This window comes from Myotis daubentonii, chromosome 16, assembly GCF_963259705.1.
Source record: "Myotis daubentonii chromosome 16, mMyoDau2.1, whole genome shotgun sequence".
Classification (NCBI taxonomy): Eukaryota; Metazoa; Chordata; class Mammalia; order Chiroptera; family Vespertilionidae; genus Myotis; species Myotis daubentonii.
The window spans coordinates 4,239,417-4,254,899 of NC_081855.1; the positions used below are offsets into that span (position 1 = coordinate 4,239,417).

Genomic DNA, 15,483 nt, shown 5'->3' on the forward strand with positions numbered 1-15,483 from the left:
CCTGGGAGCTCAGGGTCCCCAGGGAAGGCAGCGAAGGCTGCAGCCATGGCCCCACCTCGTGACTGCAGGGCTTTGGGCAGCGTGTTTCCCTCCATAGTGCGCCTCCTCGTGGCGGAGCCCGGTAGGACACCCACCGGGTAGGACAGCCGAGCCTCAGAGATTCTCAGAATAAAGCGCTCCGGGCAGCGCGTGACGCAGGGTAGGTGTACCAGGCACCAGGGGCACCGCCTGGGGGAAGGGGCCTTCCGGAGGGGCAGGGTTTCTGTGGGGTGAGAGGTGCCTGTGGGCAGAAGGCACGGTGTGGGCGCCGCCAGGCCTCACGCTTGGGGAAGAAGTAGCAGGAAGTGGCAAGGACAGCTGGCGAGGAGTTCGGGGTCAGATCACAGAGCAGCCCCCACAGCGGGTCCTGAGTGAAGGTGGGCCAGGGGCTCCTGCCCAGCAGACCTGGCCAGCCTGTGCCCTTGAGGGGCCTTCCTTGAGCCTCCCGTCCTGCTGCTGTCCCTTCATCTTCCCAGGGTTTTGCCACCAGGGCAGGTCCCTCTGGCTTCGCCTCTCTGTGAACACGGAGTTCAGGAGACTGCGCTTTCCTGGGCCCAGGGAGAGAGGCGCAGGGGGAGTGGCCCGCGGGGGTCTAGAGGGGCTGGGGGAGCTGAGTGCTCCTGCGTTCCCCCCCTCTCCCCCCATTTCATAGATAAGAGCCAGAGGCTCAGGGGGTGAAGCAACCTTTAGCTGGGACAGTTGACCAAGGACACAGACCCAGGTCCCTGCAGCTCTGGGTTTAGGGCTCTGAGCTTCTACCAGGTTGCAGCTTGCCCGGCTCTGCAGAGGAGGGTTCTGGTCGGCTTAGACCCGGAGTGTCCCTGAGATTCATCGGGGCTCCTTCGCAGCCTGCAGCCAACTGCACACTGGCGGCTGCGCCTCGGTGACAGCAGCAAGCCTTCGCTGACGCTGTGTGCGACCCGGAGCGAAGACAGCGAGCGTCCCACCTCCACACCTCGGCGGTGCTGCCCTGCGGCCTGTCAGTCCTCGCCCTCTTTGGGGTCTGCTGCCACCAGGGAGGGTGGAACTGGTCTTGGGGGATCAGGCAGCTGCGGAGTGACTTCTGGAGGATGAGATGCAGAGACTGGGTACCGAGGCCTGGAGGCGGCCAAGTGCTGGGCGCCGGATGGTGTGGCCAGTGTCACCTGTGCTTACAGGGATGTGTGGCCGGAAGGTCAGGCAGACCAGGGCTCCACTCAGGGCAGCTGGGGTTCAGGGACGGCCTTTCGTGGCGGCCGGAGGAGGGCCGGAAGGAGCCTGCTCTCTGGAGCCTCCCGCACTCCCTGCCCTCGGCCTCCCGCCTGGCATCCCGCTGTTTTCCTGGGTCTGACCTGATGAAGTCCTTCCCTCCCTGTGCCTCCGTTTCTCCTCTAGTCTCAACACACGCGTGTGCACACACACAAACACGTGCACACAAACAAGCGCACACACAAACACGCACACACACAAATGTGCACACACACAAACACGTGCACACACACAAACACATGCGCACACACAAACAAGTGCACACACAAACACGCACACACACACGTCAGTCTCCACACAGCTGGTGTCCTCCCCAAAAGGGAGGAGGAGCCTGGAGGGAGGCGCGGGAACGTGGGCTCTGTCCTAAGGCCGGGAGCAGGGTGTCTGCAGGCCTCACCCCCCGCAGTGCTGGCAGCTCCAAGTTGGACCGGGTGCTGGGGCAGCTCCGGGGGCTGGTGCCCCTGGCCTTGCAGACTGGCCCACAGCCCGCCCAGCCCTCTCAGGAGCTTGTGCCCCAAAGGCTATTTCGGGTGCCTCCCCTCGTAGCCAGCACAGAATGGCCGGCCTGGCAACAGGCAGGGCCCTCCCTTCTCTTTCTGGGCCCCCTGCACAGGGGGACGGGCAAGCTCTGGGGGGCCGGGTCCAGAGCTCACCCTGGAGCTCGGGTTCTTGCCCCAAATGGGTCCTGGGCTGGCAAGGGCGGTGTCGAGCCCAGCCCCTGGGTCCAGCCTCAGCCCGACACAGTCCTGACTCATTCCAGTCCCGCCGGAACATGAAGCAAGACCGCCTTCCCCCGCCCACCCCGGTCTCCTCTGGGAGGCCCCGGCTGACAGGGAGCAGGGAGTGGGGTCCAGGCTGGCTCCCCTGGACAGTGGCATGTGCACCTGCTTCCTGAGGCCCCTAGAAGCCCTCCTTGGGTCCTCCTCCTCAAGGATCCCCTGGGAACCACAGGGCCAGGGCTCTGCCCTTACCCCCCGCAGGGGCCAGGTGCAGTAGCGAGCTGCTCCCGGTGGGCGTGGCTGCTCCCGGTGGGCGTGGCTGCTCCCGGTGGGCGTGGCTCACGAGGACTTTCCATCAACACTAGCGTCCCTGCTGCAGAGGCCCGGCCAGGACCTCCTCCGCCCTCACCCAGCCCCTGGCAGGTGGGGTCCCTCATCCACAGGGCGCTGCGGCCACTAGGGGAGTGAGCAGCAGCGGGGGGCTCGCTCACCCTGCGGTCCCCCCGGGCCTCTACACAGATGCCTTTCCCACCCAGATCGACCTGTACGCGGGGGCTCTGTTCGTGCACGTCTGCCTGGGCTGGAACTTCTACCTGTCCACCATCCTCATGCTCGCCATCACCGCCCTGTACACCATCGCAGGTACAGCGCCAGGCCCGGTCGGGTGGCAAACTGGAGAGAGGGTCCTGACCGCTGGGCTGGGCATTGGTGCAGCCGGGCGGACATGTGCCCGAATCTGAGAGGCCAGCAGAGCCCACGGGCATGAGCAGGAGGCAGGGCCACCTCCCCCCACAGCCCTGGACAGCTGTAGTCCGGCTGTGCTGGCCCAGCTGCCTGCTACCACCGCTCACCCACCCGGGAAAGGGCAGGGCCTGGACGTGGAGCAGCAGGCCCGCCCAGAGCCATGGAAGCGCTCCCTGGTCCCTGCTCCCTGGGTACCAGGCCCCTCCAGCTCCCTCTCTCCCCCGCAGGAGGCCTGGCTGCCGTGATCTACACCGATGCCCTGCAAACGCTCATCATGGTGGTGGGGGCTGTCATTCTGACGGTCAAAGGTGAGGGTTACGGACTGGCAGGGCCACCCAGTAGCACGCCCTTTGGGGTCTGGGCGTCGGCATCTGGTGCAGAGCTGGCTCAGGGCTGAGGGTGAGGTGGGGCCCAGGGCGGATGTGCAGACACACAATGTGACCACAAACCTGCCTGGGTGTCTGCTCCGATTGTTAAGAACCACAGACAAGAGCCCAGAAGCGCTGGGCAGGGCAGAGGAGCGCAGGGCGAGGCAGACCTGACCTGGCAGAGGCTGTCCCGGGGCTCTGGGGAACACCTTGTTCCTGGAAGGTGCCAGCAGAGCCAGGACCCCACAGAGGGGGGCCAGTCTCTTCCAGATTCAGGTGCCAGATCCCGCGGCAACATCTGCCTCTTGTGTAGTGTTTGTACCTTTGCTCTGAGCACAGGTGGCAAGGATGCTGGGCCCAGAGTCCGGGCAGCAGACGTCCCGCGTGGGAAAGGTGGGGAATAGGGCCTGGCTTCTCCTGTGTCCAGGTTTCTGGGTATCTGCTTCCTTTCAGACCAGGGGCCTGAGACCCTAGAACCCACTGCAGGCGAGAGGCCTGGGCGGCCAGGCCAGGTCTGGACGGAGGGGAGTGACTACAGACACAGCCAAAGCCACAGGGGGCCAGGCTGGGCCATGAGGGGCTGACCCTGAGGCAGACAGGAACAGTGAGGGGGCATGTGGTCTGGGCTTGAGGCCCAGCTGGCCCTGTCACGCCCTCCCTGTCCCCTGGGACTGGCTTCCTTTCTCAGGCCGTCACTGCCCGCCACTCTCCGCCTGCCCCAAATCACGTCCTTCAGAAACCCCTGGGGCAGGACTTTAACACTAAACTCCTCAGAAGGTCCTCACGTGCTGAGAAAAAGTACTTTTCTTCCCTGAATTGAGAGTTTAAAGCCCGTGCCCACGGCCAACCAGCATCAGAGGCCATAGGACCACGTGCTCATTTAATAGTATTTAAATACATAGAAAACAGTGGGGGACTCACCTCTGCAGAGCGCCCACCTCCCCACGCTCTCCCCGACGCTGGGAAGGTGGAGTGGGGAGGCCAGTGGGACCCACAGGAAGTTCCCTGCGAGGTGAGGGCAGCGGGGGGCTGGGAGTCAGGCCACCAGCCACCAACCGCCCCGTCCTGCCTCGACCCCACCAGCTTTCGACCAGATCGGCGGGTATGAGCAGCTGGCAGCGGCCTACGCCCAGGCCATACCATCCAAGACTGTTGCCAACACGACCTGCCACCTGCCGCGTGCGGATGCCATGCACATGTTCCGAGACCCCCACACAGCCGACCTCCCGTGGACCGGGATGACCTTCGGGCTGACCATCATGGCCACCTGGTACTGGTGCACCGACCAGGTGAGTGTCCGCATCGTCGCCTGCGCCTTCCTGCCTTCCTGCCTTCCAGGGTGGGCTGCAGGTCCGGCGCCCACCTGCCCGTCCCGGTGCAGCCCAGGAACCCCCCACGGCCTGGGCTTCGGTGAGGCCGGGACGACCGGGCTAGGGGTCCTTGTGGTCCCGAGGGGCCTGCACCCTCCGCCTGGAATCGGAGGCCCACTGGCCGCCGCCCGGCCGGGCCTTGAGGTGCTTCGACTGGGACAGTTTGGAGTACGGGATCCCCAGGGGACTGGGACGCGCGTCGGGGGCCAGCGGCGGGCTCCCGGGGTCGGGCAGGGTGTGGGGCGCGAGGCTCCCCTTGGCCTGCCAGTAGTGGGGACCCACTCTCCTGGAAGAGCTCTGGGCGCCCTCGGCCGCGGGGCAGTACGGCAGGGGTCCTGGGGTCCTCAAGGGCCGTGGGAAGCCATCTTTATCCCCCGTCTCCAAGGCAGAGGGTCCACGACGGTGGTCCTGGGGGGAGAGAAAAGACAGGTGACATCCGAGGAGCACCCACCTCCCGCGGCTGCCAGCGGCTGCAGCCGCACGCTCGCAGCTGGTGGCCTGACCGCTGGTTCCTAACTTGGTGCCTCAGCGCCCAGTTGTCCTGTGGCAATAACCGCTTTTTGTGGCTGTGATACGCCAAGTGCGGCTCCTCGCTGTCCCTGCCCCGCCTCCGCCCGCCTGCCGGAGGTCCTGTGGGCAGGGGCGGCCCTGGGAGCCTGCCTCCAGTCCTCTCCGAGAGGTGACGGCGCCAGGTGACCTCACAGCCTCCGCCCCTCTGGGTGGCAGGCCCTGGGCGGCGGCGGCACCGGCACCGGCACCGGCGGGGAAAGTCGTCGAGAGGCAGCAGCGCCTTAGCTGGCACAAACCCGGGGCCGTGCCCCTGCACCGAGCCCAAGGGCCCCGTCCTGGGAGTGAGGCGCCAGCCCCAGGGCCAGCCCAGCATCTCTGTGGGCCAGTGGGGACACCTCCCCTCGCAGGAGGTTCCGTGAGCCCCATTCCCAGGCTGGACCACTGAGGCCCAGAGGGCAGGACTGGGGCTGCACCCACAGGGAGGGGTCTCCCTGGGGCCAGGGCTGCCGTCCAGCGAGGGGCTGCGAGGGGCTCTCCCCCGCCAGCAGCAGGTGCTCAGTGTGTCTGCTGACAGACCTCCCGGGGCCGTGACAGTGGGAAGCGACCCATGTGGGCGTCCGAGGAGCACTGCTTTCACCGCAGGTTCCACCTGGCTCTCCTGGGAGGGCCGAGGGCACGCCGGGGGAGTGAGGGCTGGCCCTGGAGGGCATACGGCTGAGCTGGCCGGTGCCCCTGTACCCGGGCACCTCTCGTTTCCTCCCCACTCAGCACAGGCCGGGCGCAGTGCTGGCACGTCTGGGCGGGGTATCATTCAGGAGATTTCTCATGGAGGCAGGGCTGGCCTCGAGGTCAGGGCTGAATGGGCCCGTCTGGAAAGAGGGCGACGCGGGGAGGCTGGGGCGGGACGCCACCGGCATTGGTGGCCGGCAGCCTGGCCTCAGCCTTACCTCCCGTCCTCCTCCTGCCTACGCTGGGCCTGCAGGGGGCAGCCAGGCCGTGGTCCAGAGCACCCACAAGGCAGAGACGGGTCCACTGGGTCCCACCGGTCTGGACCTCCTGGGCCTGCTCTGCTGTGACCCACACGAGCCCCTGTGGACTCCTCAGGACACCTGGAGGGCTAACGCCACTCAGTCCCAGGCCAGGACGCCCCTTCGAGATGCCCGGTCTGGTCAGCGCCAGGTGGCAGCTCCGTGCTGGGACGGAGGGTACTTCTCATTCTCTCCTTTAGACTTTTTTCACTGTCTCCTAGCTCAGTGGTCGGCAAACTGCGGCTCGCGAGCCACATGCGGCTCTTTGGCCCCTTGAGTGTGGCTCTTCCACAAAATACCGACTTCTGCACATGGGCCACGAAGTTTCAATCGCACTGTACGTGCGCGCCCGCATGTGGTATTTTGTGGAAGAGCCACACTCAAGGGGCCAAAGAGCCGCATGTGGCTCGCGAGCCGCAGTTTGCCGACCACTGTCCTAGCTCATCCACAAGGCACAGGCTGCACTCTTGTAATTAGAAACAAGCAGAACCAGTGACACAGGAGGCCTGATGGCCCCCGAGCCTCAGCCTCCACCTGCAGGCGGCCAAGCGCAGTGACATGCCGCCCGCCGTGCCAGTGCTCGTGTCATCACAGGGCACCAGTGGGTAGGGTCTACAGAGCCTCCTCATTGTCCAGACAGGGAAACTGAGGCTCAGCGTGAGGCAAGGAAGTGTCCCCAAGTCACCGGAAGCTGGTGGGGAAGCAGGACGGACATCAGCTTGCCCCGAGTCCCCGGCACCCTGCGCCTCGTGCTATCGAGAGCCGTGCACGGAAGGCGCCGCTGGGCGCTGCCTGTTCAACTGGCCTGTGCTTGCAACAGCTGAAGCCTCAGATAATTCCTGCTTCTCCATTGCTGGTAGGGATTTACAATGCAGACAGCAAAGGGAAAATACTTATATTTAAAAGTCATAGGTGCGCCCTGGCTGGTTTGGCTCAGTGGATAGAGCGCCGGCCTGCGGACTGAAGGGTCCCAGGTTCGATTCCAGTCAAGGGCACATGCCTGGGTTGTGGGCTCGATCCCCAGTAGGGGGCGTGCAGGAGGCAGCCAATCAATGATTCTCTCTCATCATTGATGTTTCTCTTTCTCCCTCTCCCTCTCCCTTCCTCTCTGAAACCAATAAAAATACATTAAAAAAAAAAAGTCACAGGTGCACAGTGCCGTGAACATACGAAAAAGCACTGACATGTACACTTTGTGGCTGAACCAGAGGAGAATCATAGCTCGGTAAAGCTGTTTTTAAGGAGAGTGGGTTTTTAAAGAAGTAGACTCGTAATGTCAGAGTTGGGAGGGATCTCAGATGCCATCAGTTCCATGAGCCCTCCCTCCTCCCATTCTGCAGACCTGGAAACTGAGGCTCAGCCAGGATCTGCCCAAGGCTACCTGACGATGCCTCAGGCAGACCTAGAACTGGAAGCTTCCCCCAACCACAGGTCTGAGAGCTCCCGACCTCTGCCAGTGACACAAAGCACATGCATGAATATGCCAGCCCCTCCTGTGAGGGTACAGGAGCTGGGGGAGTCCCCTGGTACCATCCTACCAGGGCCCCTCCAGCCCTGCCAACTGCTGGGAGGCAGGCTGGGCAGGACCCACTTTCCCTGCTCAACAGATGGGGAGACTGAGTCCCTGGAATGAGTACCTTGGCCCCAGTCGCTCGGCCAATCAGGATGAGCTCTGCTTCTGGGGGAGCCGTCAGGTATCAGGCGTGGGCGTTGGTTGTCTCAGGCGGGTCTGGCACTAGTGGGACAGCACCCCAGGCCTCTCCCTGGGGCTCCCCCGGATATGTCCTGCCCCCGGGACTCACTGCCTCCCTGTGCCCCCAGGTCATCGTGCAGCGGTCGCTGTCCGCCCGGGACTTAAACCACGCCAAGGCAGGCTCCATCCTGGCCAGCTACCTCAAGATGCTGCCCATGGGCCTGATCATCATGCCGGGCATGATCAGCCGTGCACTGTTCCCAGGTAGGGCCGGGGCTGCAGAGGTAGAGGAAGAGGCCACGGATGAATATGAGCTGTTTCCTGGGTGGGGGTGGGGGCAGGGAGGAGAGTGGTCCCCAGGACCGCAATCAAAGGGATCCACACGGAGGGGGCTTGCCACAAGGCCCCTGGAGGACCACTTGCTGTGTGCCTGGGGGATGCCACTGGCTTCCTGTAGCACACGGTGCGAAACAGTGGGTTCCACTCAGCGCCAGTGCTGCAGAGGCTGCCTTGAGGGGAGACTGGGGCCGAAGGTCTCCAGCATCGTCATGCGCCTGTGCCTGCGCCTGCGTGCATGGTTCGGGGGGGGGGGGGGGTGCCTACCCACTCCCTACCCCGTTCATCAGGGAGCCCAGCGGAGGCCGCTCTGGCTGCTCAGGCCCAGGGAAGGGGCTCCCAGACCCGCTGCAGAGACCTGACCCACCTGGGCGTTCTTGTCCCCGGAGCGAAAGGCCTGCATCTTCCGCAGGGAGCCCGCTTCTCCTCTCTCCCGACCCTGGGCCCACGGGGAACCACACAGGGGCTCCCCAAAGGTCCCGCGGGTGATGTGGGGGGCGCTCAGCTGTCGGCGAGGGGGCTGGGCCGGCCCATTGGCTTCTTGCTCTGAGTGGCGCCTCCGGAGAGGGGGCGGGTGTCCCCTCACCTCGAAATACTCATCCGACACAGAAGAGGAAGCCACTGAGGGCCGCCGCAGGCCACGGCCAAGGCCAGAGCTGCCCGAGAGGCTGTCCTGGTCACTGAGGGTTATGTAGTCATCGTCGTCTTCCTCGTCCTCCTGGTCCAGGCCATTGGGGATCCCCCCGCCCTCACCGCCAGCGTCACCCTGGGCCACAGACAGCTGCCGCGGGGGCGGGGCAGGGCCTGGGCCTGGGGCCGGGGTCCCGGGCAGCCTGTGGTCTGTTCTGTTCCGCAGCACCTCCTCTTCCGGGCTTTCTGGGGCCCAGCCGGCACCGCCGCCATCCTGGGCAAGCACGTCTGCCACAGGGACTGTCCGGGGCTTGGGCACAGGGGGCTCTGGCTTGGGATCCCCCTGGGGGAGGCCGTTCCTGGCTGGGAGACCGTCTTGGGGTGTGCTGGGCTCCGGAGAGGGGCTGCAGTCCTGGCTCTGCCGCCACAGCTGGGCGCCGCCCTGGGAGGTGTCTCGGATCTTGATGCGGTTGATCTGGCTGGGCTGGGGGTTCCAGATGTTGGGGTCGATGATGTTGATGTAGCCCAGGATGTCGCTGCCCGGCTCTGGGTCCGGCTCCACCCACGTGGGCAGGTATTCGAACATGTTGGCCCGCTCCAGGTGGAGCAGCCCCGGGTGCATGGGCAGGGGCGGCTCCGGGAGGTCCCCCGGCTGCTCCGCCAGCCCTGGGCTGCGCAGCCCCGGCGGCCTCTGGCCCTCCGGCTTCTCGGAGGAGACCTTGGCGATCTCCTCGGCGCTCTTGGCCTTGACCAGCGCGTACTTAGGGTTGACGAGCTTCTTCGCCACGGCGCCCGAGGGCGCCAGGGGGACCACGGCGGGCAGCACAATGGGCTCGGGCTCGGGCTCCTTCTCCATGGGGATGCCCTTGAGGCTGACGCCGTGCGAGGTGAGGTACAGCTCCTGGAACTGCCGGTCGAACGTCTCCACCACTTGGCCCGACAGCACGGAGATCACGTTGCGGTCCGTCCGGGCGGCGGACCAGGTGAAGCTGCAACACAGGGACGGCTGCTGGTCAGCACGGGGCCGCTCCCCCAGGCCCGAGCCCCCACGTGGGGTCCGCGCCCCCAGGCACCCCCCAGGCCGAGGGGCCCTGGGCAGGACCGGTAAGTGAGGGGACAGAGGATGGGGCGCAGCCTCGGGGTCAGACCTGACCTGGGTCCTCGCGCAAGTCACTGCCGCCAAGCCCTCTCCCACCTGCGCTCCTCTGGGGTTACAGCACCCCAAACGCCACTCCCGGTGCCCAGAGCAGCCCTGGACACCTGGTGTCATTCTGAGTGGCCGTGGGCAGCGCCACCCTGCTGCCCCTGCTGGTGGGGCTTGCAGAGCGGGGCCACGCATGTCCCATCTTGGCCACACCCCCCACCTCCAGGCTGGTGACACCTCTAGGCTGGAGCAAGTCTCAGACAAAAGCCCTCCTCTGCCTCTTCTGGAGAGCTGGGTGGTGTGCGGGCGCGCCCCAGCCCAGCTCACACCTCAGCAGTTTGGGGGCCAATGAACCGGAATAACCAAGGTGTCATAAGGCAGGATTAAGGGCAGAAACTAGCTGGGACCCAGAGCCACCTCTTCCCCACCCCAGAAAGCCAGAAGTCACCTGTAGGAGCCACAGACGGCCCGGTCTCCATCCACGAACATGAACTTCTGGGCCAGGACGCCCTTGAACTTGGTAGCTGACCTTGTGAAGAACTCTGTTCCCCCGCTGCTCCGCACCCTGAGATTCTGGGGGCGACAGGAGACAGAATGACATGACCACAGCACTGACCACGCGGAGGGACGCCCAGCAATCCCTGCCTGGGCTTCAGGGGCTGTGGGGGAGCTGGGACGGGGAGGCTGAGGCTGGGAAAGGAGCGGGTGTGGGACTGCAGCGTGGAGCCAGGGCGGGAAGAGCTGGGGTGTGAGTGGGGCAGGAGGGTGGGGCACGGCCTGGAGGTGTCAGAGAGCACGCCCAGGCAGGACGAGACCTGCAGCCTTCAGCCTGCAGCCTGCAGCAGCCGTGGGGACTGCTGCTCCGGTGGGGGCGGGGCCGATGCGGGGTCTGGAGAGGGGATGTGGGCACACTTCAGGAAGGTCCCCATGGCGGCACAGCGGGGCGGGGGGACCTGCCCGATGGGGTCTGGCTCTGGTGCTCAGCCGAGCTGTGGCCTTCCCAGGCCGGGCGGCGGGCGGCCTCTCCCGGGGCCTCTCCCGTGCTGTCTCTGTTGCCCTGATGCCCGCTCACCCGGGCGCACTGCCTGTACCCAGGAGCAGCTCTGCACATGGTTCAGTCCCACTCCTCACCGGCCGGCACTGTCTGGCTCAGGAGCAAGCCAGAGGCCCTGAGAGGCAGTGGGGGGAGGGGGGCAAGGGGGGGACGGGGAGACCCAGGCGAAGGAGAGGGGTCCCCAGGAGTCATGAGCAGTGCCTCCCGTCCAAGTCCACGACCAGGCCACTCCTGCCCATCTCTGGACGCTGGCCATGAAGGCCCCTCCCCGTGGAGTCTGTGGCTCCGCCCACAGCCTCTGGGTGTGACGGGCTCAGACCCCTGGGCACTGCACGCCCATGCGGAGGCAGCTGTATCTGAGGGTGCAGCTGTGAAAAGCCAGTGGTGGGCCTGGCAGACCCAGGAGGGCAGATGAGCCGGCTGAGAACCAGAGTTGAGGGAAGGGCGGGGGGGGAGGGGGCGCCTGGAAGGAGACCTGGGCTCCTCTGGGCAAGCACCCCAGGGTGGCGTGTTGGAGACACGGGCCTGGGTCCCCGGAGCGTTGACGCAGGAGGCTGTGGTCAGGCTGGGAATTTCCTAGTTCACACAAGCCCTAGTGAGTCCAACACCCGCCCAGGCAGGTCGGCGTGGCCGCGAGGCAGGTCCGCCTGAGGGGCTCCGTGCCAGCTGCGGGCGCTGGGCTGTCACACCTCCTGCGACTTCTGTCACCCTCACCCCTGCACTGGCCTCAGCTCAGTGACTGCCCACCGTTGGCACTCACCAACCCCCGCCAAGGTCCCAGCTGCCAACAGAACAGACTGTGATGAGGACCCCGCAGGGCAGGGCAGGGCAGAGCTCGAGCTGTGAGGGGCTGCAGGCTGGCGTGTGAAGGGCGGGAAGAAGGTTAGGGGCAGGGGCAGAGGCAGGGCTGGCATTCCAGACAGGAGCGCAGGCTGGTGACAAGTCTGTTTAAGACACATGAGGACTTCAGGGGCAGCGGTGGGCACTGGATCCTGCGAGTGGGCTCAGCTGGTGCTGGTGGCAGGTCCTACACCTGCCAAAGCGCCCGACTCCGCCTGCGGGAGTCGCGAAGTTGGAGCTGGCACCCAGCAGAGGCCGCATGGCATGAACCGAGAGCAGGAGGCTGAGGGCAAGGAGGGGCTGTGGGCAGGGGAGGCGGGCCTGCGTCGGGGCAAGGGCAACAGAGAAGGGATGGGTCTGAGACTGGAGTTTGCCCTCAGCCCCGCCCTCAGCTTCTGGGGGACTCGTCTCAGACCCCTCTGCTTGGGTCAAGGGGCAGGCCCCGTGGACGCCCACCTGGCCAGGCACGAACAGCCGTCTTGTTGTTGGGCCCAACCCAGAAGGCAGATAAGTTCCGTGCCCAGGGCCTGCTCCCTCTGCCCCAGGCCGCCCGTTGCAGGCAGCCAGCTCAGCCGGAAGCTGGCCACAGCCCAGGACAATTAGCGCCTGTGACTTTGTACCCAACACAGGGCACGCTCAGGGCCAGAAATCAGGAGCAAAGATCCTGGAGGCGGTACAAGGCCTCCCTTGTCACCTGTGCCCAACCACAGCCAGCTCCACGGCTCCTGTGGGCTCCGCGCCCCGCGCTCTGGGTGCCAGGGCCTCAGCCCCTCCTCCCAGGAAGGCCAGCCACTGCCTCGGTGCCCCAGTGTCTGCCCCACCCACCCCACTTGTGTGGATGGAGGGCTCGGCTCGGCTCCGTGCGAGAGGCACCAGATTTTCTGTGTGACTCTAATCAGGTCTCTGGCCTCTCTGGGCCTCGGTTTCCCTACCTGCATGCTGGGGACAGGCCTCGCACCTCAGGCCCATTAGCCTGGGGCTCAGTGGCAGGCGGGGCCTCGCGGCAGCGGCCGCTCCCCCTCCCCGGCCTCATATCAGCTCCGAGGCCTGCTTCCTGGGCGGGCCCACCCCATGGGGCCTGGCCCACATGAGGTAATGTCTCAGGAGTCAGGGCTTGGGGGAGCAGCGGAGGCTTCCACAACGCTGCATTGTCTCTGAGCCATGACATCCCTGCCGAGGACACGGCGGCCAGGGAGAGGCCAGGGGGGCCGCTGGGCTGGCCAGAGCGGGTGCCCCGGGCAAGTCCTCGGACTCGGCGGAGCCTGTGTCCTCGGACCCGAAAGGGGCAGCGATGGGTCCCTGAGGGGATGTCAGGGGAGGGTGGCCGGGTGCACAGCACCTGTCCCCAGGGAGCTCTGCCCCAAGCATGTGTGGGGCAGGGTGGGGTGGGTACTAGCGATGGGGCAAACCCTGCCCCACACCCCACTGTGACCCCTGTTCTCATACAGAGATGGGACTTGACCGGGTACCAAGTCCGCCCGAGACCAGGCCCGGGCTGTGGGAGGCAGAGGGGACAAGCGCAGGCCCCTCAAGCAGGGTGGGTCTGGGGTATTCTTCAGCTCCGGTCAAACAGGGCTCCAGTCCTGGCTCCAACCAAAGAGTTGGCATCTCCACACCTCAGTCTTCTCATCTGTGAGATGGGCCTCCCCACCCTGATGCTGCAGGGCTGCTGTGAGGCCTGAATGAAGCCACACGCATGCAGGTGGGCCCGGAAGGTGCCTGGCGCTCCGTGGGAGCCCCACACGTGCAAGGTGACAGGTGGCTGTGACTGTGCCTGCCTGGGTGTGATCCCTCCCACTGAGCGGAGAGGGCGGGGACAGGTGGGGACCGACACCAAGGAGCAGAAAGTATCTGGAACGACATGGACGCGGGTCCGGGGAAGCCAGCACTGTCAGCTGTCCGTGACGGCCAGGCGGCTCAGAGGAGGGACTCACCACAGCGCCCCAGTGGCATCCACCCCCGGACTGAGGACAGCCCCCAGCTGTACCGTGGGGACTTCCGCCCACACTCTGAAGGGGCCGCTGGCATCTCCTGGGCCTGAGGACGAGTGGGGAGGCCCACGGGAGCGCAGTGACCAGGCCTGGCAGTGGCAGCAATTAGGCCAGATGTGTGGAGCAGAGGAGGGCGTGTCCCCGTGTGCTGGGTGCCTGGCCAGCATCCACTCTCTTCTTTTTTAAAATTATATGTTATTGACTTTCAGAGAGAGGAAGGGAGCGGCATGGGGAGATAAAAACACCAGCTGCCTCTTGCACGCCCCCTACTGGGGATAGAGCCCCAAACCTGGACACGTGCCCTGACCATGACCTCCTGGTTCACGGGCCACGCTCAGCCACTGGGCCTCCCCGCAGGGCCTCCACTCTCTTCTAAAGGGTCTGTTTCACGCTGCAATGCAGGGGAGGGGAAGGGGAAGGGCAGGGCACACCCTGGCCTCCCTGGCCGTCTGACCTGGGATGGAGCACCTTTGTGCACCACCATTGGGGATGGGGAGTGGGCAGTGCCGGGCCAGCCCAGATCCTCCCCTCGGCCGGCTGCTCAGCTCAGCTGCGGACACTCTGGGCAGGGGATTCTCTGTTGTGGGGCTGTCCCGGCATCACAGGGCACTGAACGCCATGCCTTTACCGCCAGGCGTCAGCCGTGCTCCAGCCGTGACCACTAACAATGGCTCCAGGCACTGCCAATGTCCCACGCCAGGCAACCCCCTCTGTCTGAGAAGCACCAAATACGTTACACACCCTGAATCCATCACAGACCCAGGCCAGGGTCCGAGCAGCGAGGCGGGAGGGAGGGAGCGGGCACCAGTGGAACCTGTGCTGCGCATCCGACCGAGCACCTTCCCACAGCCTCCGTGGCTGGGATGTCTTTGTTCATCAGAAATGGGTCCAGCCTTTGCCCAGGCGGCGACTGGTTTTTCCCGTCTGGCTGCACACAGCCGGCAGCTTTCAGATCAGCCAGGCACCTCACAGCCCCCGTCCCCAGCTCTGAGCCTCGAGGCCCAGCCTGGCTCCCACTCGCTCTGGGACACCCCTTGGCACCCAGTCTCACCCCCAAAAGTGGTTTGGCCACATGGCCTGGTCCTGGGAGGGGGGAGCGCTGGGTCTTCTTTGGAAGGCCTGTTGCCCATTTGTAATCTGGGGCGTCATTCCCACACTCTCCACCTGGGGGGCCGTCAGGGGCCGGGGCCGGGGGAGGCTGAGGACCTCATCCGTGGGGACGTGCTAGTGTACGTCCTCCTGCTGCACCTGGAAACCAGAACAACCGTTTCCAGAACGTGCTGGTGGGGCTCAAAGCTCAGGAGGCAGGTGGGAGCGCCGCCTGGAGCAGGCGCGTGAGGTGGTCCCAGCCCACCACGGCTCCGAGGGGAAGGGAGCCCCTCGGCACTCAGACCTGAGCTGAGTGTCCCGGGAGGCGTGGTGCCTGTCCCCAGCCAAAGGCAGGCTGCGTGTCCTGCCCACACGGCCTCCCTCCTCTTCACAGCAGCCCTGCCAAGGACATGGCCATAGTCCCATTTTTCGGACAATGAGACTGACGTCCAGAGAGATGCAGTGTCTCTGCCCACGGTTTCAGTGCAGGTGGCAGAGCTGGGGCTCAGGCCTGGTTCCCCTAGACTGGCACCCGACAGGGCCACGGTCACCAGGATGACCCGCCACGCGCCTCCTGTGCCCTGGGCCTGGAGGATCTGGGGGCAGGTCGAAGCACAGCCGGCCGAGGACGGCGGGCGGCCGAGGGCGAGCCCGGGATTACTGGCAAAGGAAGTGCTCCC

General features: G+C 65.6%; 2 protein-coding genes across 12 annotated transcripts in view; one reads left to right on the forward strand and one right to left on the reverse strand.

The window, feature by feature from the left end:
- Nucleotides 1-15,483, reverse strand: part of FAM83G (family with sequence similarity 83 member G) — a 74,485-nt gene that overhangs the window by 45,391 nt on the left and 13,611 nt on the right. For 5 of the 9 annotated variants that reach the window (XM_059668424.1, XM_059668425.1, XM_059668423.1 and 2 more), the window contains exons 4-5: nucleotides 10,278-10,402; nucleotides 8,423-9,674 (exon numbers count right to left, since the gene is read on the reverse strand). In XM_059668424.1, the coding sequence (XP_059524407.1) occupies nucleotides 8,423-9,674; nucleotides 10,278-10,402 (1,377 nt within the window). The other 4 variants (XM_059668427.1, XM_059668422.1, XM_059668429.1 and 1 more) reach the window with 3 other exon arrangements.
- Nucleotides 1-15,483, forward strand: part of SLC5A10 (solute carrier family 5 member 10) — an 89,387-nt gene that overhangs the window by 43,855 nt on the left and 30,049 nt on the right. For all 3 annotated transcript variants that reach the window (XM_059668432.1, XM_059668433.1, XM_059668434.1), the window contains exons 6-9: nucleotides 2,543-2,648; nucleotides 2,978-3,058; nucleotides 4,202-4,407; nucleotides 7,848-7,983. In XM_059668432.1, coding sequence (XP_059524415.1) covers nucleotides 2,543-2,648; nucleotides 2,978-3,058; nucleotides 4,202-4,407; nucleotides 7,848-7,983 — 529 coding nt within the window. The remainder of the gene's footprint in view (nucleotides 1-2,542; nucleotides 2,649-2,977; nucleotides 3,059-4,201; nucleotides 4,408-7,847; nucleotides 7,984-15,483) is intronic.